Source organism: Anneissia japonica, unplaced genomic scaffold (assembly GCF_011630105.1).
Source record: "Anneissia japonica isolate Jap-2015-1 unplaced genomic scaffold, ASM1163010v1 scaffold287834_len5846547_cov211, whole genome shotgun sequence".
Lineage (NCBI taxonomy): Eukaryota > Metazoa > Echinodermata > Crinoidea > Comatulida > Comatulidae > Anneissia > Anneissia japonica.
The window spans coordinates 2,382,145-2,407,375 of record NW_022704992.1 but is presented as its reverse complement, the minus strand read 5'-3'; the positions used below and the strand labels follow the sequence as shown (position 1 = coordinate 2,407,375).

Below are 25,231 nucleotides of genomic sequence, written 5' to 3'. Positions count from 1 at the left end.
ATTCTCTTTAAAACATCATCTTCAAAATTATCATCTTACCCACACGCGCCAAGTAATTAGCTTGTATGCAATGGAACACGCTTTTGAATGTAGTTCAACGAATAGTTTATCTGCCAACTGTTTTATTACGCAAATATTATTCCTCAACCAATGAAAAGAAAAATAAGCTGAAACTGATACTTTAACATGTTGAAATAGAAATTGTAATATGTTACACACTGAAGTTGATGTTTCGGGTACCGTATCGTTCCTTCTTTAAATAACATCCGCACACACGTATTAATGTCTATTGATAATAACACACGTCGATATAAACACAGCATAATAATATCGCGTATAGTTTACACGGACATGCGTTATACGAAACTACATCTTCCTAAGTGAAACGATAGCTACTTATGTTAACAATTACACAGTTTGAAAAAAAATGAACGGAATTGCCAAGCTAGTCTATATAGGTTATGCTTCGATATTAGCAATATCGTATATCACTTGTTATAGGCCTACAATTAAATAGATTGTGTTTTGTAACAACGTTAATAATGGCATTACACTATAATTTAAAAAGTACAGTGCTCCAAAATATCTGTCCTATTCCTTGTTAACTCTCTATCTCTCCGTCTATTGAAATTGAATTTCATTAAACAATCTCCAAGTAGGAGAACATACACAAACTGAATTTAGTAAACACTAAATATAAAATGTACAAAATAAAACAGCAAATTAAAAAGAAAGGACAAGATAAACTAAAGACGGAATATGAAAAACAGATTTTATATAATAGCAACAGTAATAAGTTATAAATAATTCTAATGTGTAGCAATATAATACTATTAAGAATACACATTACGATGTCGTATCGCACTATAAAAGTGCAGATCCCAATCATGCTCTTCAGGTTCCGAACAGTGTAAAATATTAATGATACCGTCCGATATTTCATTAACAAGTATTACTATGTACATTGGTTTTTTTTTTTACCTAAAAGAAAATATTGGCATATAAATTAGCATTCTTGCATTATTATGATATTACAAGTTAATATTTAAATTAACATCAACGCATTTAATGAAATATCGGCTTACCTTGATTGGAAATATCTTCAATCAATCTCCTCTATATTTCGTTTAAATCGCACGCAATGGGCAACACGAGTTATACGAGTGAGCTCACTTGATTGTCGATTCAATGACAGTCATTGTGGTCGCTTCCATTCCGAATCGGGGAACCATTACATTCGAAGGATTGGTATATAGGCCTAGGTACTTTATATAGATTATACTTGCTATTCTTAGTATTACTATATATAGCAGGCTGCAGGCTGCAGGCTTGTAATTGTTTTGATCGTGAGACAAAATCCTGTTACCGTGACAGTAATTGAACCCAGAACGATTGAATTGGAAGGCAAACATCTTAACCACTAAGATTCACCTCCACTCCGATGACGACAATAATCACATTAATTAGGCTTATTTAAGAAGAAAGACTCATTTTGTACTACAAATTGTGACCGAAGGCCAAATTACTTTCTACAAATTGCTTTCTGCAAAAGTGGAGTTTAAAATATAACATTAAAATGAAGTAAAAACAATATTAATTGCTATCAAATATCATCATGATTATTATATTATATTATATTATATAAAATATTAAAAAGATTTAGTCCAGTCTGAGAGGAGGTATCTCATTCATATGACCTTAATTTTGATTCATAAGGACAACAGTGAATGGGGTTGTTAGAAAACCGTTTTGTGTGAGAGGCCAGACTAGAAATGCTATTACGTTTTCATGGTTTCAACGAAAGCTAGAATTGTACAATAGTAACAGTGGCAGTGAGTCGTAAGCTCAATTACAACATTTTAGATACCACATACTACAGTGACGTGTATTAAAATTTAAATACACTGTGGAGTACCTTATTGAAATACGATACACTTTCACTTCTTGCAGGGGTGAGAGCATTCTTCCCATCCGATCGGGAACCTCTTGTCACTCCTAAATGAACCATTGTTTGATTTACGGAGTACTTGCGGCTTCTCGATGCGCTAGTTTGGGCGTCGGCAGCATCGAGCACAGATGATACTGATGATCTCTCATTACCATTAACTGGTGAGGTTACAGAAGATGCTTCTCTGTCAACGGATGTCTTGTCGTCAGGAGAAGTCATGTGACTGTCACTGAAGTTGAAGACCAAAGCTTCTTTTCTGTTGTGATTACTGTAAGTGGTGATATCCTTCGTAGTAGTAGGATATTGCACGTCATCTTGTTCCTCGTTAACTCGTAGCGACAACGAATTCAACTTATTGTTTACGGTCGATCTGGATCTCTTACGTGAATCAAAAAACACAGTTTGCCGTCTTCTGGAGTCCATAGCAACGCTGGATTGGGTATTTAGACTGTGTATCGGTGGCATATTGCATCCCGGATTCTTCTCCAAGTAAGGCTTAACGGCGGGAAGATGAAGAATTTCCTCTGCAGACGGTCTGCCCTTTGGGTTGACACTCAAGAGAACAGACACAAGATCGTGTAAAAACGGTCCGTACACTCTGTAATCAAAGACAGAGATCAACATGACAAGAGGTACTTTAATATAAAGCCGGTGATGGAATGAGAAAAGGAAAGCAAGAAGGAGGCGAATGAATAAGGGAATGGAGAAATAGATCGAAATAAAACGGCAGTAAAGCAGGGATGTGAGGAGGTGTTGGAAGAGTGAGGAGTAATCTTCAGTGGGAACTACGAAAGAAATGCATACCTACCGGTTAAGTGGTTTGTATCTGGCTGTTAAGATCTTGACAACTAGTAATGAGAAGTCTGCAGCGTCGAATGGATGTACCAGCGTTGCGAGCTCGTAAAGTATGCAGCCAGCGGCCCACATGTCACTCTTTTGGTTGTATCTGTAACGCGGTATAAGAAAATTGACAATGCGTTCTTTTACTATCAAGGATATTTTATTGTAATCAATCCGACATTTAAAACATATGGAAAATAATGTTCATGAGCAATGTAATCTTTTTAAAAATGCATGTTGTAGGCGTATACTTCGACAATTTACAAAATATGAATAAATTATAGACACTAGTCAGTACTATGTCGATTTTAAAGTTCATGTTCTAAAAGAAATAAGCATATCTTGGAGATAAAATAGCGAATGAAAGGATACGATTTTCGACAGCAGATTTCCGGTGAGAGATAATATGGTGTGCCAATAGCTGTGTTAGCATGATCGTCAGAGCTGCTCAAAATGCGAGCGATACCAAAATCTCCAACTTTCACGACGTCATCCGATTTTACAAATATATTTTGCGGTTTTAAATCTGCAAAAGATATTAATAAATTTTTAGTACATTATTTATGACAAATGCAATTTTTATTAGGTCTATTGGGAGTTACTTTAAAGCCATGAGATATAGTCAATTAATTTAAGAGAATGTTCTTAGCGTTTAACTTTTTTTCACCAATTATTGTTCATATTATATTAAATCAACATTTTTCATTACCTCGATGAAGAATATTGAGACCATGGATGTATTGCAGAGCCAAGCAAATCTGGACAAACCATTTTAAGATACGACGTTCGGCTAGCAGCGACCTCACTGAGGCCGCCTCGTAAATAATTGCCCCCATATCACCTATAATAATAATGGAATTTTAAAGTAACTGATTAATATAATAAAATGGAATTTTAAAGTGATTAATATGGAAAAAAAGACACGTAAACTGAGTTAGTAAAAGAAGTAGAATGACTCAAACGGCGATCGAATTAACTAGGCCTATATGGCCACTGGAAAATTATATATTCAGCTCCCTAGGAGAGTATTCCATTATTACTATATAATATTACAGATAAAATTCAGCACATTTAGTGTGATGTAATTCATGACATATAGGTCTACTATATTTATTGAGGGGTGGACAACGTAAATAAATTATGAAAAAATGATATGTTCATCGCCATCAAATGGCACTCTCAGACATAAATTTATTTGTAATTTTAGGGGGCCCGGGCCGGCTCGCCCCCACCCCCACTCTTGAATCCGCCACTGCAATACATGAATTGTCTAATGACATTTGACGAAGACTTTACTAATATAGTGTACTATAGCCATAATATTTAGAGCGAGCCTACCTCCGTCAGCATATTCCATTGCAATGCACAACATATTATTGAGGACATATGCATGACGATATCGAATAACGTGATGATGTTTTAGTCTGGCAAGGATTGATACTTCATTCAGGGCTTGGTTTCTCTCTTTCTCCGTCATGTTACCAACCTGCATTTCCTTCACAACATATTTCCTTCTACTTTGCTTTGAACAGACAAGCCATGCTTGTCCAAAACTCCCGCTCCCAATTACGCGTATTTTTTCAAATTTATTCGCCATGTTTTTAGTCACATAAACACCGTTCACTGAGTCAATCGTCTTCACTTTTGGTCACACTCGAGAAAAGTTTTAACACCTGAGAATTATTTTAATAAGTTTGTGATTTTTAAAATAAATGAAGCACGCCCTCCTTTGCTCAGTAAAACAAAATGGCAGCCCCCATGGACACATCACAAAATCTAAGTGGACCAGAATGGATGGTCGAAAAAGCTCAAAAATGTGTCAGAACAGATTTGTTTGCATCAAAATCATTGCTGATAACAGCAAGATCACTTTATCCTAGAAATTTCCGAATTCAGGTACTGCCATTATAACCGTTTATAAACGTTGAATGTTATTGTTATACCTAGGCCCTAGGCCTGTGCTACTGTGTGGGATGATACATTTGTCGTTCGTATCGTATGCCAACGCGGGGCGGATGCTCATTGCTAGGCCGCCTAGCTAACTTCGGCTACATGGGCTAGCTCTACTTATTAAGTATACTACTAGACCCACCCCTTTGGAATATATATAAAGTATAACTATAGGAAAAATACACACTATAAAAATATGCCTACCTACTTAGGTTTTGGTACACATAAAAAGGATTAGTCAAGCTAAACCCATGCACAAACTGTATTTAGTCTAAGGAATAGGCTACTTAGTACTACCCTCCCGGCTCCGTGCAAAAATTTGGCCTAGAAACCCGTACGCACATTTCGAAAAATAAGGGCCGATTTCCGCGCAGATTTTTGCCAAATATTGGGCTTTGAACAAATCCTAATATATAAGCAATGCAATCACTTACGATTCGGTGCACCTATTTTGCTAGCGATTTTTCGCGGAAATTTGTGTCAATTTTTTAGATATCTTCTGCGCAATTAAAAATATTTACAGTATTAACCCAGGCTAGGCCTGGGCAGGCAAGAAAGTTTGTTACTTGTAATAATAATTTACATTTCCTTCAGTGTAATGGTTAAATGTAAGACCAGTCAGGCCTATATTTTATAAAAGTTTAGAATGCAAAAACTTTCTACATGTATATGGCACAATGTTTCGCTCATCTTAATGGAGAGAAAATTTAGGAATGATGTCCTAGGAATCAAACCAATGTAAATTGTTTACCTTAATTAAAGTTTGAGGCTTACAAGATAGAGAAGTCAGCAAAGAAAACAACAGAAGGTGCAGCAATCTTACTTGACATGTAAGTGTATCTCTCTCTCTTTAATCTTTATTGCTGTTCTGCCAGGCTTGACTGCACCTTTTCAGCTTTTTTTCCTATTTCACAAATTATATGTTTCCATTTCTTTTTGTTATTACTTGTTTCCTTTCACAAAAACTATGCAATATAATCTTCAACATTATCTATATTCTGAAATTAGCACTCCCTTCCCCACCGACTCATTGTCTCCCCCAAGCCTGACATGCCATTGATCTTGTGAAAAATAACATTGATGATTAATAATTAACACCAATGTTTTGGTAAAAACCAATTTCTATTAACAGGTTTCAACACTTCTTTGATGAACCAGTGCTTCAAGATGAACTTCAAGCACTTACAACAGCTTTGCAGTCTGACAGTCAAGATTCATCTGTTACCATCCTCAGAGGTACAGCTACAACATATGTAAATCTTGCTATTAGAAATGGTTTGGCTAACCCACGTTTCAAATGAGCTGCCCCTGATAATCTGAAACATACCTCCTTGCATTATATACCATCAAACTTCTGATGAAATTCACAAAATGACAAGATAGGAGGATCTTGAATTTTGTACTCCTGAAAAAGCTAAGCTTATCCAAGAAGAGGGTTCAGCTTCATGTGCTTTTTCCCTCTTGCCTTTACAGGAGCTCATTTCTTAGTCCTAACCAATTGCTTAGCATCCCTGGCTCTTATGTAGGTAACCCCTTAAGGAATTTTGTTACAGGCCTGTTAGAGTTGATCTGAAGTGTGGATAAAGAAAAAAAAAACACAATATATCAAAATGCTAGTAATTATGATTATTATTCCTTATAGATATGTTTGATTCTTTTCCACCAAAAGCAAAATATGATATTTTGCAAAAGAGCTCAGGTGAGATTTAATTGTATTATTGTTATGTTTTTTTATTTTAATACTAATTAATTGCTTTATCTGTCATTCATCAATTAATTTTTAAACTGATTGTGTAATAATGGTAAATTTACTGTCCTACAGAATATGCCAAAAATATGATAGAGAAGTCCCGCTGCAAGTTACTTTTGATGAAGCATTTTTCAGAAGCAATTTCCCTATATGGAGTAAGTTATTGAACTTTTCCTTTTACCATATCACAGAGAAAGCTAAAGTTGAAATAATAATAGTAATTGTTAAATGATGGCGATACTAAAATATTTTTTTTAAGGAAATCAAGGTCTTTAACATGTTCCCATAGTTCCATATACTGTATGTTGCATATTGTACAAAGTTTGAAATATGTTCAAATTAAATGCTATATTGAAAGAAATTATACTTCAGGTTGTATTAAATATTGTATTAAGTGACCATAAAGTAAATATAAAATATAATTCATTTAAATTGTTTGTTTAATAAGGGGTCGTTCACAATTATTAACATTGCGTACAAACAGTAATCTTTTTTCGGTACCCCCTCACTCCCCTCTGAAAGTGTACATAAATAATGTTGATCGGCAAAACCATTCTCCATTTTTTGTGAATTCAGCAAAAGTACTGTACTTGGTTCCATAAAAATGTATAAATTATATCCGTGGTTGCATTATAATTGGTAATAAAAAATCTCATTATTTTAAATATTAATTAATTATTTTAATATTATATAATATATCAACATTTTCATGCTTGTGTAAAAGTGTACAAATTTGTCTACCCCTTCCCCCCTAGCATACTGTTTGCACACTTGTGAAAATGTTGATCATTGTGAATGGCCAAAGTAGAAGAAATGTTTTAAGTAACTTGTACATACCGTATTTGACATTTAGACCTGTTCAATGAATTTCCATCCTGTTTAATGTAATCTTTTAAACTTGTAGGTAAGCCTTGCAGAAAGTTTGATTGACTGTGAGAAGGCGGAAGGAGAGAAAAGCGCCCTCAACCCATACCGTAATCTTCTTGGTAAGAAACAAGTCACATATGAACTGTTAGTAAGAGCTAATTAAATGAAGGCTTATTTAGAAAAAAAGGCAAATAATAAGACTCTAACTAGTAGGTACGTATTAATATTAATAATAATGATAATATAACTCATAACATAGAGCGATTTGGTGCAGTGGTATGAATAGAAAAGTAGTATTTGATATTGTGCATCTTTGCCATTAGTACATTCATCAGGGAAATTTGTGAGTGTATTGTATTTTATAAACTGTGCAATGTAAGTTTCAATATTTAGAATAAATAATGATAATTATAATGAAAAAAATAATAAATATGTACTTTTCAGTTTGTGAAGTCTTGCCATTGGTAATTGCAAATAAACAGATAGATGTTCCATTGAAGTTTTATGCCAAGTGGCTGCAGAAATCCATGGCATACTACCTTAGTTACATCACCCACCCACCACGGAAACATGATCAGCTAGGCTCCTCAACACCAGTCTTAACTAGTCCTGGTCTTAACTCGCCACCCTCTACCAAAGTTTCTGGTTATACTAGGCCTGGTTTTGAAGGGGCACCAATAGAGGGCAGTGTTGATGGCTGGGAGAAAATGCATGAGATGATTGTTAAGATTGCTGAGAAGTGTGGCTGGAATCTGCAGGCTATTCCCAAGATCTCAGGGTGAGTTAATTTAACAATCATAATATTTGTAATAAATGTTAACTACTATATCATTACATATTCATGGCTTTGGTGGTTCTAGGCTATTTATAGGTGGTGGGGGGAGGGGAAACTAACCTATCTGACATGGGGTATGAAAATGTTCATTGAAACCAAAGAGTATAAAACTGCAAGAGGTCCTACTCTCATGGTTTCGTTGGAACGTAATCCTATTTCAGAAAGTACTGCCATGAAGAGGCGTGTTTGTAAAAGACGAGTTTCAAGGGTTTCGAGCAAACTCTATTAGAATTCTAATAGGGTGCCCCCTATCTCTTGGCAGTACAGTACTTTTTTTGTAACGTTCCATTGCATGCATACAAATTCAGGGCAGTCAGAAGCCCTGGTGGTTTTCATGAGCTACTTACAAAAACTGAGCAATTTTGTTTTGTCCAACAGGGGATTAAGCCCACTCATGCTCCAGAGAAATTCCAGTAATTAATTAATATGTATTGTTCGCAATGTTTTTCAGGAGTGTAACCTCAAGATTCCAACATATATCCGAGTGTTACCGTCAACAGCCCGCCGACTCCCCTGCTGTCAATAAATCTATCTTTTATTCAACTGTGCTGCTTTTTCTAAAAACTGCATTTTTCTATGCAAGCACAGTAGATGCTGAATCTTTTGCAAGTGAGTAGCAATCAATTAATCAGTCAATCAATCTGTCAGTCAGTAAAGCTAATGTATATTAATTTCACATGTGCTACTTAGTATTCATATAGGAAGCAGTTATTTTAATGAAATAAATAATAAATTGTTTTTTAAAATAACATATTGTCCTAATCAGGATTCAAACCCATGAACCTCCACTTACCCTTACTATTTGGTTGCTTTACCATTTAATGAGGTATGTAATACACAATAAACCATTTTGTAGTTTAAACTGTGCATGCCATCCAAGGTCAACCTACATAAACCTATATTGTGTGTATGTTTATTATTGTCGATTGACCTTGAGACGGGCATGCGCATTTCACACTACGAAATGGCTTATTAGTTAGGCACATTAGTATTTTATGATTGAACTACTATGTAATCTCATATATGTATATTTATATTGGTATGAGGTTAAAGACCGTCTAGTATATAGAGTGCTCAACAATATAAGATTTATAATGATGTTATTATTGCATTTATTCCATAGGTACAAGCATTGGTCACCCAACAGCCCTGCTGCTTCTTGAGGATCTGAATGCGAGGCTGAAATCAAAAAAACATAAACACAAACACAAGAAAATGAGGCTTGATGAGAATGATATCCCAGTAAGTACAATACTATGTTTACTGCTGGTAAATGTTTTAAACATACTAAATCCTGTAGTGGCAGAGAGGCAAGAGGCCCTGAGAGAAGGGTAGGAACAATCCGGATATCACAATGATAAGGCGAGACCTTTTTTATTCCTTGTTTCGCGTACTTATTTTTCAGAGGACGGAATAAAAATAAAAATAAAATTTTGTTTTCTTATTTAGCAAATAGTTTTGCCAAAAACATCAAGACGGAGGATCAAAGAAAAATAAAATTTTATTGGTGAATGTAAAATAGGATGGTTAAATGCTTCAAATTTACATAATTAGGAAGAAATATGCATGTCTTATCTTTGGAGATTTCAAGGCAGCAGAGGGCGTGATTAAATAAAACTTTTATTTTTTTCTGAAATTTCCATTGTTTTGTGGTGGCGGGTGTGCTAATTGGCCAAAAATAAAATTTTATTTTCATTCGAAATCATCAATATTTGCAGTCGGCGGGTTCGCTAAGCAAGGTATAAAAAAAGTCTTGTCTAACACCTTTTTCAGTTTTTTTAACTGTATCTTGGTTTGTCAAATCATGTATCTTTGATTGACAACAAATGCTTTACCTACATTAAGGAGATAATACTGGAAGATTATAGATGTTTAATAGGAGCAAGGGTTTCATTTGCAGATGAAGTGCTTTTTTTTCCAAAAATCAAGTGGTAATATAAATGTTGTCTGTTCTGCAGTTGGATTCTGATAGTTCAGATGATCCAGGCCTTTCCAGTATTCCAGCCAATCTAAAGGTCAACAAGTCATATGGGGTCACACCAGAGTTGATAGAGAACTTTGAGACTGCTGTTGATTGTTGGAAACTGCTATATGCAAATGAATATTTAGAAAAAGGTTAGAAAATGTTAAAAACTATAGAATTCTGGAGATTGTATAGACAAAATCGTGTACACCTTTTGTATGTTTTACAATAATGATAATAATTAAATTGATTTCCTCTTGTCACACTCTTTACTATTAATTTGTCATTGTTTCTTATCATTTAATTCCTTTAAAATTGTATATTTCATATTATTTGATTTATCTGTCAATTAAAGTAAATGTTTTCAGTTGTATAGGTCCACACTTTTGTTTATTACTTATTATATTTCATCCTCTTTACTTTATTTTCTTTATTATCATATATTTCTGTTGAGATTATTCCACTTATGCAAGGGTTGATTTCAGATTTCAACTGGCTGTTGCACCGTTGGAAGGCTGACAAATGGCTATGGCTAACATCTTTCCAAACTGACATGATGATCTTCAAGGTAAATGATTCCACCATTGACATTATTTTCTTATTCTTTCATCCCAATCTACCCCATTAACCCATATGTACGCATAATCCTATGTACCAACATTTATCAATTTAGATCAACCCAATATTCTCCATTTCAGCCCAATATAACCTCATTCACTTGTAATACTCATATATATCCCAATTTACATCTTTTATTACAGTGCACCTGTATAATCAGTCAATGTTATGACCTGTTATTTTATGCTTGTTTACCTCAATTCACCCTATGCTAATTTCAAATAAGAATATAAGAAATTAAAAAAAAATTTAAATAAAAAATTAATATAATCTTCATCCCCTCATACACTATGGTACCTACTCAAAAGTTGTCATAACTCCTGTACCTCCCATATCTATTTATTTCCTTGATTAATATCTCTGCTATCTTTTCTGTTTTCCTCAACCTAGGGAGATTTTGCTCAGGCTTTGAGAATGCTTCAAGAGAAACACAAGCAGATGTCAAGCATGCCCCTAGCAGAGGTTGCCAAGGTTAGTTGGAATTCATTTCAATATTAATCATTGATCCCATCATAAGTGTGGATATGCAATATGTTGATTACCATTACCATTTCTTGCAATAAAAAATCTCACTCCCAAAGCATCATACAACTGTAAGAAAAAAAGTAATTAAAAAAATCTAAACACAGTTGAAGCTGTCCCTTCACCCAGCTCCAGGCATCTCAAGACACAGCCTGTGCTGTTCATAGACACGGCTGAAGCCTAATTGCTCCTAAACAGTTTTCATCTCTCTACTTCTATTTTTTATTCAGAATAAACTGAAGATTCTCCTGCAGATGGCTGCTTGTCATTTCCGCTTGGGTCAGTTCTCAGTAAGTTGATAAACTTATTGTTTATAGTTTTTATTTTATTATTGTATCCATAGAAATTTTTCATTTTATTATTTAGTATTTATTAGAAATTTTTTTATTAGAATTATGATAAAGTTTAAGTTTGATCCTGTTTCCTGAATTATCAGTAACATCAGTTTGTATAGTCTCCTTACACAAACAGCAAATTAATTACCTTCTATGTTCTATGATTGCTTATATTTTTATATACTCTGTTTTACTGCAAAATATACTTGATGATAAATAAGGGAGAATTAACTTTGATTTTCAATGGAATTCACCTATCATTAGTTTTTTTTTAAATACAGTTTACAACAATAAATTTTTTAATGTTTTTTCCTTGAATAGAGTGCTTGTGAGATGACCTTAGATGCTGTCAATCTGATGCCATCTTCTGAGAATCCTGTAACAAAGCCGACTGCCCCCGAAAAACCAGCTCACGCCAGCAAATATACCCGCATGCTGTTCCTGCTCCCGGTTACTGGAAGAGAACTCCTACCCTACTGCATCCACTTGCTTCTGCAATGCTATAAGGTACTCATAGCATCGGCCTGGCCTGGCCTAGCCTAGCCTAGCCTGGCCTGGCCTGGCCTGGCCTACTAGCCTAGCCTGGCCTGGCCCAGCCTATATTTCTGTTAACACTACTGATTGGCGGTTTATTGCTTGATGCTTTACTCAGTTTGATAGCAGAGATTAGGCAAGACTCCATACAAACTAATAAGATAACTTGATATTCCACTAAGGCAAACTCTGTGCTCACCATCACAAAATACAAAGAATAGCCCTGATTTGGTATCCACATAGACTACATAGCAGATCTTTCATTGTTCTATAAACACAGAACCAATACCATTTTAGGGGTTGAGGTCTTTTCAAGCCTATGATTGAGAAATAAAGAATGAACTCCCTTAAGATATGCAATATATTTACTGGGCCTAGTAACAAAATATTTTTCTCGGTGTAAATATAGGCTTTGAGCTTTTGCACATGAGCCACAAAATACATCGGTACACTGTATCAAATTAGTGCCCACTCGGGATAAGAAAATCAGGGAACAGTGAAATTACACATTTCACTGTTCCCTGAGAAAATTATATGCAAATCGTGTTGTCACGACTGACTTATAAGATCGACTTAGAAATTATTCGAGTTAGGCAAAGTCGACTGGCAAGTTTAACAGTATGTTAATAATGTATACATACAGTACATGAATCGCCTTTGAAATCCATTTCCCCAAGATGATGTGGAGCCTATTTTCATAGCCTGAGAGCCGAAGGCCCGAGGGAAGATACAGTAGGCTACGGTCCTCACATCACCGAGAGGCAATAGATTTACCATTTGCCCAAATCTAGAGCAGTAAATATTGATTTATATACCTCATACATAGATTCTACAAGACCTAAAATGTACTTACTGCCTAGCCTAGAGGCCTACTAACTAGGGCCTAGACGATCAAAGAGTGTGTCTAGCTCTTCTTTGCTCATTTCCTCAATTTAAACCTATTGTCTTGCAATATTTGGTGACTATTGACAAGACATATTTAATTTGTGTTTTGGTGCTTTTGCTATCGACTTTGTCAAGAAGTATAGGACTAGGCTAGTCCTTCTTCATCCAGCTTGAACCAACATTATCCATAATTATTTTTTATCATCTACTCGCTGATCTGTGGCGCAGTCAAGGGCCAATCTCTTTTGTTGTAGAGGTCGCAGTCCCCTCTACCGTCAGCGCGATGGTGGGGTCTAGAGTTTGCACCACGCAACAGGTCAAAAAGTATTATTTTTCAGGGGAATAGTAGTTTTCAGGGGAATAGTACTTTCTATTGCCCACTTCTTAACCAATCAGATGCCTAGAATCTATATATGAGGCATTTAATTAAAAATATACCTTCTGTCATACAATTTAGGAAAAAGAAATCTTCATTAAATTTCAAAATGATTAAATATTAAACATTCAATTGTTTTTTGGTTTTTTTTCAATTCCAGAAAAAATCATTTCACCACCACAATACTAAGGATGACAAAGCACTGGGTCACATGATAGTTTTAATGCAATATGATTGGCCAAAGGAGGAGTCATTTTTTGCTGACGCAGTCAAGAAGATCCGAAAACAAGGCACATTTACCTATCCCCTGTTTTTTAGGTTTATAATCAGTATCCTTTGAGTAGTATCTTAAAACATATGAAATGTCTTATAAAGACTGCAAATGAAAGTCACAAGAATAATATTAACAAACGAGGATTGATGCAACAGACTAAACAACACATCAGAACAAACACACATTGCGCGTATTCGACTGTTCGGTTGACTACGATTTTCATTGGACTCACTCGTAAAATAGACTTCATTGACAACGAAAATTAATGTAAAAACCAGAGTGTGTTAATCAGAGTTAAGTTATCCACGTGACCAAAACAAACGTGGCCGATTGGTCAGTTTAGCAACAACATTTTCGTTAATATAATTTAGATTAAATTTAAGAAAATAAAAGTTATAATATTTACCCATATGAAGTCAGAAAATAATTGCAGGCTAACAGAATTCAAGAACTGGATGAAAACATTTTTTTATGTAAAACCCATACTGCCACAATCTGAAGCAACGTTGATTATGCAGCGTGTATCGCCGTAACTATGCAGCCATTTTGTTTTGTCAAGTATATAACAGTTTTCTATTCGACTGGTCATCTTTGTTAAGTAGGATTTTACCACTGCGCAGGTGGGCAGGGTTTAACAAAGAATGACCAGTCGAATACGGCCAAGACTTCATCTCAAATTAGAATTTCCCTTAAAGGTGTATATATATATATTATATATATTATTTTATTATTTATTTAGTTTAATTAGATGTACATATATATTTGTTTTCATTCATTAATTTACATTTAGCACAATATAATTAAAATATGCATCAATTTCTTTAACTGTAACACCAGACATTGATATTTTAGAGGAGTTTGCTTTCCTCGCTACAGAGGAGGGAGGTCCAGTTGAGCTTGATCTTTTACCCCTCACACAAAGGTAATTAGCTTGGTTTACCCCTCACACAAGAGTAATTAGCTTGGTTTACCCCTCACACAAAGGTAATTAGCTTGGTTTAAGGATAAAATTGTTTTAACATTCCCAGTGTGTGTCTGTCTTCACACCATTGTGTATTATGTATACATTATAAATTCCAAGGTATTCTTTTACTATTTATTATACTTTAACATATCCACAATAACCAAGAGATTTCTTTGGCTTATCCAGGAAGAATAAATTACATTGAATTCTAAATACATTCTTATTCTAGGCAAAAAGTAGTCACAAGAGGTGTTGTAAAAGGTGGAAAGGAAGAGTTCCGGATGGCATTGGAAACCCAAGTGAGAAGATGCGATGAGAATGTGGAGTTCCTTTTGAAGCAGTTCTTAGTTAGTGAACGAGATACATTGCTTGAACATCTCATGTAATTACTTTACAAATAACTAAAACAGTGAATATTGTCTTTAATATGTGAGGGGTTTCTTTTATCTTGTCAATAAAGATGTGAACATTCAGTTGTATCTTGGCGATAGTCTGAATGGAATGCTTATATTGCTCAGTTTAAAATGTTTTTACAAATTACCAGTGTCAGGCCGTAAAAAACAAAGGGGTTTTATAGCCAAAGATAGTAGGCTGGCTGCATACATAGAGTTTTCGCGGGCTGCAATAAAATTGCCAGTGGGCAAGGTGTGGCCTGCGAGCAGCAGTTTTGCCCACATGTGAATTAAGCCATTGTGTAATATTTTATTTAATTTTACTTTTTGTGGCTTTTTGTAATATATTGTACAAACAGCTTTCTTCAACAACTGTATAGATGCTAAAGAAGCTGACTCCCAAGATACTAAGTGTCAGATAGAGGGAACAGATACAGTATGTATGTATGTACAGTATTATATTGTTTTGAAAAAAATTAATTATATAATATTTTAAAATGTCTTCTATATTTCTGGTAAAATACCTAAAAATTAAATAGAACATTGAATTATTAATTTAAAAGGATCAATTAAGTTGAGCTCATCAGCTGTCAATGAAACACAGATTAAAACAATGTAGTTATTGCAGATTTACAAAATTTTTACTATGAAATCCATAAACTGGTGTCTATTCAAAGAATATATTTATGCATCTGTTAATTGGCAAGAAAAACAAATTAATTGAAAGCAACTAACCCACTTAAATATAGATAATAATCGATATAGTTATTAGCTAAACACAACTACTACTGGTCTCCTTCCAATTAAAGACCGCTCTGGGGCTGGGGTTTTCATGGTCTTAGCATATAGAGATAAGGAATGTGTTAACATTGGACCGGTGGTCTTTAAATGGAAGGTAGTATATTTTAATCCTAGTACAGTAGTATTTTGCTCACAATGCTAGGTCTTCTAGGGTAGATCATGCAATTTCCAAATGATTTCTTTGTTCAAAAATAGCATGGACATTACATGGCGTGGTTGGCATTGGATTAATTTTTACCATCATAAAAGAAACCTTGGTCAAATCATAATGCTGTTAACTGATGTAAAATATGTACTGTACAGGCCTCGCAGAATTATGAAATTTTTGTTTGCCCTTCGGGTAAGCCAGGTCTCAGATTTGGTTGCCCTCACAATTTTTTACTTGCCCCCTATATTTATTTCGCAATTGACAATGCTAGAGGTACCAACCTCACATGACACATAGCCTATTAAAAAGTAGTACAATCAACCAAGTTTAATGATTTGCGAATAAAAACAAATTTTGTATTTTATACCTAAATTAAAGTCTTATTTTATTGTCAGCAGTGGCACCAGTGGCCAGGGCCCCCCATAGGGGATAAAAACAACAATTCATCGGGGAGAAAAAAAAATATATATATATTAGGCCTAGTAGGTTCTAAAATCAATTAAATAAGCCTTAAGCCTTTGAAACCATTATTTTCATAATTTCCGGGATTTCAACCCTGAAACAATTTCAGAAACTTTGAGCGACGCCCGACCACGCCCACCTACACTCTTGTTGGGTCCCCCGTCAAAGACATCGTACCCCCCGTCTGCCAAATCCTCCCGCCACCCAGTCCCATTCAGAAATCAAATCAATTCACTTAGTTTTGTATTGATGCTCTTACTTTGTCATGAATGGAAATAAACTGTTTGAAATAGGCATATACCACCAGTTGGCAGTACTGCAAATTGCCTAGTAACGGTGAATTCATTGAGAAATGTTCCAAAACAAGTAGGTTCCACAATCAGGAAAAGCATGGGAGAAGCAGACACAAGGTCAGTCACAATCAGTAGTCTTATTCTTTAGGAGTTTCAACAATGTGAACAGGGCTGTTGTCATTAAAATAGCTGAAAGCCTATTATACCAATCCATCTATACTCTCAAGAAATATGTATATATTATGTACAAAGCAAATAAAAATGATTTTTTTTTAAGGAGTAGCTTCAACTTTTTACTGTACATTCCAAATGCCAAAAAATATTTTTAAAAATTACTGAATAAGATAAAGTAATAAATAATAGATACAAAAAATCGTACAATTTAGTATTGAGGAAGTCTTCCATTATGCAGGTAGACCATAAATGAGAAAAGCTATCTAAGACAAATACATCAAGCCATTCTGTCAACATAGATATAATATAAATCTTTACATAAACTAAAAGCAGATACCATTACTACAAAACCATGTCACATTAAATAACATTCAGGAATCAATTATAACATCACATACACTTACACCAGGATATCTATTTATCCTTTTTTTTTGTTCCGAGTTGTGGCCGATAGGTGCTTGGACTGTCCAACAAGGGGCTTAAGCCACTAATGCATCACCCCATCCACCGCTGGTGGGGTGCATACATCTTGTGGTCTTTAGCTAATTAAAAAAAATATATATTTTGCAAAAATATTAGTGAAAACCCAGATTCTTGTGATTTGGTATTTGTCGAGCTTGGGTAACACTACATTCATAGTTAATTTACTACATATCTTGGAATATAATAATATATTGCCCGTCTTTGATTTTTTTTCCTTCTATGATAGGCCTAAAGAAAGAGATAAAATTACCTGACCTTTTTTCAAGAGTGGGAAAACCCTTTCATTTTAGGGTTTTTTGGAAACATTTTGAACCCCCCTCTTTTAAATCCTTGATCCGCTTCTGCTTGTTCATAGCATTAGCTTCTTATAGCCAGAACAAGCATAAATAATTATTGCTGTACTGTAAATTCTTCACATTAGCAGAGTTTAAAATGAGTTCATAGTTTATGTGCTTGTGCATATACATTCATAGCATGAAGCTTCTTAGCCAGTACAGGCATCATTATTAGCCCAACGTATCGAATCAGTTCTTCCGCAGTTGCATCGTTGCCTTTCTGCTTTTGCCATCGTCGCAGAATATGTATTACCATACTTTGCGTGTCCTCCTTGTAATCTTTTTCAATAGCTTGACTTTCTTCTTTGCTGAAGCGAAATACACGCATCAAATCTTTGGCCTCGCGTTCACGTATGTTGTAAGACACACATTCAAACATCTTCATCAACAGTGCCTCTGAATAGAGAAAAAAAACATTTTTGATTGCCAATATGAAACACATTTCCAAACTCAACAATAGTGAATCGGAACATTCAATAGGTGGGCGAAAGGCAATACATGCATGTTTTACGAATCTATTCTTGAATGCAGCTGCACAATGTTGTTTTGTGGGAATACAGGAACAAATCCTAAAATGCGAGGCTTAGCGAAAAGGTCTATTGTACATAAATATAATGCTGTATGTTGCTCTTTTCTTTGTACAAATTTTATGTCTATGGCACCTCGAGATGACTGGAAATACTGTAGCACACTCAAAATTAAATTTGAAAAAAATATAAAATAGAGGGGAACATTTTCCTAATAAACTTCCAAAAATTTAGAGAAGGGGGCTGGGGCACAGGCGGGCACCCCTTTCTGAATCCGCCTCCGGTAAAAAAAAATTGTTATTTCATTCAACTTACTTTTTCTTGCAGCAGCCGCCATCAGGAACCTTGAGATAGGCTGTATTGCTCCTCCATCACATACCTGGGATGGTGGGTGTGTCAAAGGATTCTGCTCCAGCCTTAACTGCTGTAAGTTGGTCATCATGGTAAAACCTCTTGGTAGCTCACTCAACAAGTTGTTCTCCAAATCCAGACAATGTAGCGATTTGAGCTTAGTGAAGGAGTCTGGAAGAGTTGAAATTTGGTTGTTTCTGGCAGAGAGGATGGTCAAAACAGGCAAATCAGAAATGGTCTCTGGCAGCATCTCTAATAAATTATCATCAACATAGAGTTCTTGAAGGAACACCAGATTTTTTATGTATGGTGGTAAGAAAGTGCTCTTATGCCCTAAGGCCTGTCGGAAAAACAGCACCTGTAATGCTGGGAAGCTACATACTTCAGATGGGAAGGTACTGAATTTATTATCTGACAGATTCAACGTTGTTAGTGACTCCATTTTAGTGACTGTTTTTGGTATTTTTGTGATGACATTTTTAGCCATGCTGAGTTTCTCCAAATGACCTAGAGCACAGGCTTCCTCTGGTATCATTTCAAATTTATTTTCATCCAGAATCAAACACTTCAAATTGATGAGTTTTTCAATCTGTGATGGCAAATCCATGATAAGATTCTGACTTAGATCGATGCTCTTCAAAGACCATAATTGTGTAAGCTCAACAGGAAATGTCCTAAAATTATTAGAAGAGAGTGTAAGGGTATGTAACCCATACATCTCCGATATGTCTGGCATCAAATTAGTCAGTGCATTTTGATCTAATGCTAGGGTCTCCAACTTCCTCATTGAACACAAACTCAGTGGTAGCAATTTAAATTTATTAGAACGCATCGACAGATTCTGGGTGGCTTTCAAATGCGAAAGCTCAACTGGCAGATTGGCCAACCGATTACCATCGATATCAATTACTTGAAGTCTAGAGAGTAGAGACAGTTCATCTGGTAGTGATTCAAATTTATTATTACCAATGTGAAGTTCTTTCAGTTTCTGTAGATGACATATGCCTTTGGGCAGAGTTGTAAGTTGATTATCATTCAAGCTTACAAGCTCCAGTGTTGAAAGATTGCAGATGCTTGTTGGTAAGGCTTCAAGTTTGTTGTTGTTCAGTCTTAGAATTTTCAACTTATTAAGCTGATTTATTTCATGGGAAAGTTCCTTCAGAGAATTGTTTGACAGGTTCAGCTCTTGCAATTCAGGCAACCAGTATATCTGGATAGGTAAATACTCAAAACAATTCTTATCTAAATGTAACTCAACAAGATTAAAGAAGAATTCAACGTTAGCAGGTAAAGTCTGAAGAGCATTACCAGACAGGCTAAGCTGCACAAGCTGGTCCAACAGACAAACTTCTTTAGGTAACTTTTCCAGGCAGTTATTATTCAAACCAAGTACTCGTAAATTGCACAAACGCGAGAAGTCTGACGGTAACATTTTAAGTTGGTTTTGGTTTGCACAGAAGGCGGTTAGATCAACCAAGCAACACAACTCATCAGGCAATTCTACCAACCGGTTATCATTCACAAACAGTTGCTTCAAATTTTTTAACTGTGAAATCTGTGGTGGGAGTTTTTCTATTTCATTTGAACTGAGATCTAAAATTTGAAGGATCTCCAAAGAGAAAATGACAGTTGGAACCTGGTAAAAGCTGTTAAGTTGTAAAACAAGAACTTCCAGGTCCTTGATGTTTGATGTCGCAGCAGGAATATCTTGAAGACGGTTATTTGTGAGTAATAAACACTGCAGATAATCAACTGTACACACTTGTTCCGGCAACTCGTCTATGCATCTGTCACTGAGATCTAAGCAGTACTTTCCTTGGCCATTTATGAACACTTGACCAGTGAAGTCTCTTTCCAGTTTGTCACTTTGTTGGTTTTCCTCATCAGGCGTTTCGTTTTGTTCAATTTGATCAAACGTTGACCTTGGCTGTAGCTCTGTGGGGTGCTCCCATTGTGTCCCACTGGAAGCTGTACTTTTAGATTCAATAATATCCTCAGTATTAAGCTCCATCATCTGAATTAAAGTAAAAAAAAATAAATTAATAGTAAATACCAAAATATTAGATTTAACCTAATTATTTATACAGCATAATTAGGCTGTTAGTTTAAACAAATCTCAAAAGTATCATGTACCATTTTTTGTAAATGTTAACACATGACATTCAATTCAATTACTGATTTTGTAATAGTAATACTGCTGGTATTTACAGGTTATAGACCTAGGCCTGGTACTCCTAGCCTGGCAACTTATAAAGGACTCTAGTCCAGCTGGTTACATCGTTCCACCCCAGAGTGAGTTGTTTCATTTTTCCGGGACAAAACGACTAGTCCTAGACTAGGTCGCAGGCCTTTCCAAGCAATGAATGATGTTATTTTGATTTGATATTTTTATTGCATATTTTAGTTCAGCTTAAAATTGATGAGAACCTTATTATAATATTATTTGGGCCTAACTTAGTAGGCAGCCTCTAAACTAGCCAAGCCTAGGCTACTACTATTCAGGCCTAGGCCTAGCCCATTCTAGCGCTGAGGAAGGCTAGGCCTAGGATAGCCTCAGTCTTAGGTTTAGCCTAGAGTAGTAATAGTAGGCCTAGGGCACAGGCCCTACCTAGCCGGCCTAGGCCACATGAAAATTATAGAATAGGCGTATAGCAACCATCTTCTCTAGAAAAATGCCTCTCCTCGGGCCTAGGCCTAGCTAGGTATATTCGGCCTAGGCCTAGCCTAGCATAGCAGGCCTCTCGTAAGTAGCCTATTGAAGCCTAGGCCTATGCCTAGTTAGCAATAATATCATAAAGCACATTATAAAACAATTTATCACTACAAAAATAAAGAATATAGGCATCTAGGCCTACTCACTATACCCGTTGACTTGTTCGTCTTCACTCAATCTTGGTTAGCTTCGTGTTGCTAAGCACCACTACCGATGATGAACGACTGATGATCACACTAATCATAATAATATCGTGCTTGATTGCACAGCTAGAAAGAGGGCGCATATCTTAATAGTACGGTGGTCCACAACTCTCACGCACAATAAGAATCGCAAAATAAAGAAGCGGGTAAAGAAGTCCGCAACAAATTTAAACGTGTACTACAGTGCACAATGAAAGAACTCCGCAAAATGCAAAAGTACCTCGCACAATTACAGGAGTCCGCAACATATTCGAAAGTTCCCCGCGCAAAATTTATAATCCTTGTGCATACTGGCTATTAACTTAAATTAACGGGAAATAGTGAACCCTGATCAGCCAGTGACAATTGGATTGTTTAGTGTGTCATTGCTATTTTGTACGAATAATTCCCTTCAAATAAAATACAATTGCACTTGCATAATAGGCCTACTGTAGCAGCGGTTTTGCGCATTAGGAAGTTTGTTTCCCAACTACTGCGCCAATGTGGCATACCGGCAGCAACGCTTATGCCAATAATTAACCCAATGGCCAGGGATAACCCATGGAGGAACCAAGAGACTTATTTTTTATACCTCCTTGGATAAACTTACAGCGCTTCGTCGTAACTGCAAGAGGAAAAGCTCTATACAGGCAACACGAAAATAGAGATTCGGCGATGGGCGTCACGTGACCTAACTTGGGTGTAGGGTATAAACAATCTGTTTCTAGTCAAAACGGCAATAAACCAAAAACGGCAATAAGTCAAAACGGCAATGACCAAAAACGGCAAAAAACCAAAACGGCAGCACTTTTTGACCAGAACGGCATTAGACCAAAACTTTAAAATACACACAAAATGAGACTACAGCAATTTATGTCGCGAAAAACATGAATAATAATAATAATAATAATAGGCCTAATAATAATAATAATAATAATAAAAATAATAATAATAAATAATAACAGGCCTAATAATAAAAAGCCTAATAATAATATAACAACATACAAATTCAATAATAAAAAGATTGGAGGAAACACAATATAAAATATAGAAGAAATAAACGTTCAAATAAATATAACTTTAAAATACAGACAAAATGAGGCTAAAACAATAATATTGATGGGATAATAGTAAAAACGCGAAAAACAACAACAATAATAATAATAATAATAATAACAACAACAGGCCTAATAATAATAATATAACAGTAATAACAATATAACAACATACACATTAATAAAAAGATTAGGGGGAAGCACAATATAAAGGCAGTAAACATCCAAATAAATAAAACTATAAAATACAAACAAAATGAGAAATTTTGTCAGTGCCGTTTTGGACTGTTGCCGTTTTGGTACTTCTCATTGCCGTTTTGGTTATTGCCGTTTTGGTCATCGCAGTGGCGAATTTGGTTTATTGCCGTTTTTACCTACCAAACAATGGACTGGCTAAAGATCATTATAATTCCTAGTAAACTATACCAAATTGATTGGAAATTTAACTTGAAAATTTTACCTTAATGGTTTGCTAATGCTGTAAAGGATACTGGCCGCAAACATTGAAACTTGTCAACAAATGGTAGGCCTAGTCCCCTGCACATCTACGGCATTAGTTACGCTTCGAAGTTAGGGCTAGTTAAGGTTTATGAAGATAAATTTCAAAGCATACAATTCTTGGAGAACGCTAGTGTAAGTAAATATAAACACTATTTTGAACAATCGTACTGCCTTTCCTAGCCATTTATTTCTCACCTCAACAGTGGGTTCAGTTAAAATACTAGAAGCACAGACATTAGGCCCCATAAAAAAAATGATTAGTTTATCATCCCCGCGCGCATCTCTTTTGACGAAATCGCGATTTTTTTTTTTTTTTTTTACTAGATTTTTTTCATTGAAAAAACGATCGTTTGTTCGTCAAAAACAAATTTTAAGGCTGGTGAATGATGATTTTCGATCTTTAGAGTAGTCGCCAAGTAACAATATCTATTTATAGGCGATCTTTTTCATACTGCGCATCACTCCCCCCCCCCCCAAAAAAAACAAAAAAAAAAACCTCCCTCCCTCATCTGTTTTTTGGTCTTGATAGGATGATAAACTAATAATTTTTTTTATGGGGCCTTATCTTTAAATATAGTTAAAAAACTCAGTATATATATATAATATAAGTTATATGTAAGTTAGCCGTTAACACTGTTGAATAAATATAATAGGTCTATAAATGATCAAAGGTACATATACAGTGTTATCATGTCCTTATTAAACACTGTATATGTACCTTTGATCATTTATATTATATATATATAGGCCTATTTATTCTATATATACAGAGTGAAATAATACATAGGCCGAGTTAGTCTTAGCGGTAGGGATTAGGCCGTAATCACAGAAAGAAATGAAAACAATTCAATGGCTATACTATTAGTAATACAATACTGTTCTTAGTCTGTGGATTTTCCAACCTAATCCCACAAATTATCTTACTGGGGAGTGCATTTGTCTCTCTCTCTCTCCCTTCATTCAACTTGAGGGCTCACACACAGTGGAGCCAATTTTTAAGCTACGTAATAGCTTATCGGTGTATAATCTTATAAATGCCCTGCAAATAGCCTATGCATCAATTCGTCGGTCTATTATCATGTTTTGTAATCTCATATGTCATTTTTCTCATTTCAATAATTTCAATAGTCCTTCTGTCATTGTTAATTCTCTCTAACAACTTTCTGAGCTGTGAAAAAGGTCTGCGATTCTCGTACCGTAGACGCAGGTTATGTGGAATATAGAATCGTGATGACGCGTCGTACAGTCTCGTTTCACGTAATTCTTCTGCTTTGCGTTTTACTATTCTCTCTTCCAACTCCTGTTCGACGTTGTTTATAATTTCTGTCATTGATCGATTAATTTTTGTAGGTACTTTTGTGTTTGTAGTCTTTCCTTTATCAATTAGGCGAGTGTCGACACTGTCACATTTCTTCAAAATTACGGAATTCTGTAATAATAGGTTGTGTCCCGTGGTCGGTGGAATGCTTGCTCGGCGTTCACAATTTTTTGATTTCTGTTTTTCGATCAAATCTTTTAAATTTGTCGGGTCTCTGATGACGTCAAAGTCTAAGGCTGATAGTGAACGCCTTCTTTGAGAGTTTAGGCTACGGTCTCTCGAAGTTGGAAATTCTAAAGAGATAGCGGATCTTTCCTTATCCCTTTTTCTACAAACTGAAACCTGATTTAAGTTGGATTCCGACTTATTGAAGCCTTGTAAGAGTGACGGACCGTTGGTAGTCTTTTTATCATCAACGTTCGAGATTGTTATTTTTGGTGGTTTCTTCTTTGCATCAATATTAGGAATTGTTAACGCAGCTCGAGGTGGTTTCTTCTTCGCACCATTGTTTGAGATCACTTGCTCTGATGGTGATTCTGCTTTCGCACAGATATATTGATTTATTATCTCGGGTTTCTTGCATCCTTTTTTGTCGATATTTTTTGTCTCGTTTTCTGTGTGTACGTTAATGCAGCTATCATTGTCGTCACCATTCTCTCTAGAAAGTTTCAGGTGATTGACGTCCGAGTTTAAAACTGCCTGGAAGCAAGATTGACACATAAATAGTCAATTATTGAAGCAATTATTCCATTTTATTGCATGCGACATTGAACGACAAACGCATCCTTTAACTTGTTGTGCGTAGGCCTATAATTTATAGCACCATTAATACATC

The 25,231-nt window shown here is 35.4% G+C and overlaps 3 protein-coding genes across 5 annotated transcripts; 1 reads left to right on the top strand and 2 right to left on the bottom strand.

Annotated features, from left to right (window-relative positions):
* Positions 1-1,888: 1,888 nt before the first annotated feature.
* On the bottom strand, positions 1,889-4,467 carry LOC117104989 (probable serine/threonine-protein kinase nek3). The gene is made up of 5 exons (XM_033245968.1): positions 4,127-4,467; positions 3,498-3,629; positions 3,161-3,314; positions 2,757-2,894; positions 1,889-2,546 (listed from the first exon to the last, which is right to left on the bottom strand). Exons 1-5 carry the CDS (start codon positions 4,383-4,385, stop codon positions 1,889-1,891), a joined length of 1,341 nt encoding a protein of 446 aa, XP_033101859.1. The 5' UTR covers positions 4,386-4,467.
* Positions 4,468-4,511: 44 nt separating this feature from the next.
* LOC117104876 (integrator complex subunit 10-like) lies at positions 4,512-16,379 on the top strand. Of its 2 annotated transcripts, none has more exons than XM_033245756.1 (17): positions 4,512-4,684; positions 5,501-5,568; positions 5,871-5,974; positions 6,381-6,437; positions 6,561-6,643; positions 7,393-7,474; positions 7,800-8,133; positions 8,642-8,799; positions 9,314-9,432; positions 10,149-10,305; positions 10,639-10,721; positions 11,162-11,242; positions 11,524-11,583; positions 11,950-12,135; positions 13,584-13,752; positions 14,535-14,648; positions 14,889-14,992. In XM_033245756.1, the coding sequence occupies exons 1-16, from the start codon at positions 4,535-4,537 to the stop codon at positions 14,621-14,623; spliced, it is 1,980 nt and encodes a 659-aa protein (XP_033101647.1). In that variant the 5' UTR covers positions 4,512-4,534; the 3' UTR covers positions 14,624-14,648; positions 14,889-14,992. The 2 variants fall into 2 exon arrangements, with proteins under 2 accessions (XP_033101647.1, XP_033101646.1); XM_033245755.1 differs by having other exon boundaries at positions 4,513-4,684; positions 14,535-14,619; positions 14,891-16,379.
* On the bottom strand, positions 16,355-22,083 carry LOC117104875 (leucine-rich repeat and death domain-containing protein 1-like). Of its 2 annotated transcripts, none has more exons than XM_033245754.1 (3): positions 21,492-22,081; positions 18,592-20,641; positions 16,355-18,145 (listed from the first exon to the last, which is right to left on the bottom strand). In XM_033245754.1, exons 2-3 carry the CDS (start codon positions 20,639-20,641, stop codon positions 17,853-17,855), a joined length of 2,343 nt encoding a protein of 780 aa, XP_033101645.1. In that variant the 5' UTR covers positions 21,492-22,081; the 3' UTR covers positions 16,355-17,852. The 2 variants fall into 2 exon arrangements, with proteins under 2 accessions (XP_033101645.1, XP_033101644.1); XM_033245753.1 differs by having other exon boundaries at positions 17,853-18,145; positions 21,487-22,083.
* Between the last annotated feature and the right edge of the window lie 3,148 nt (positions 22,084-25,231).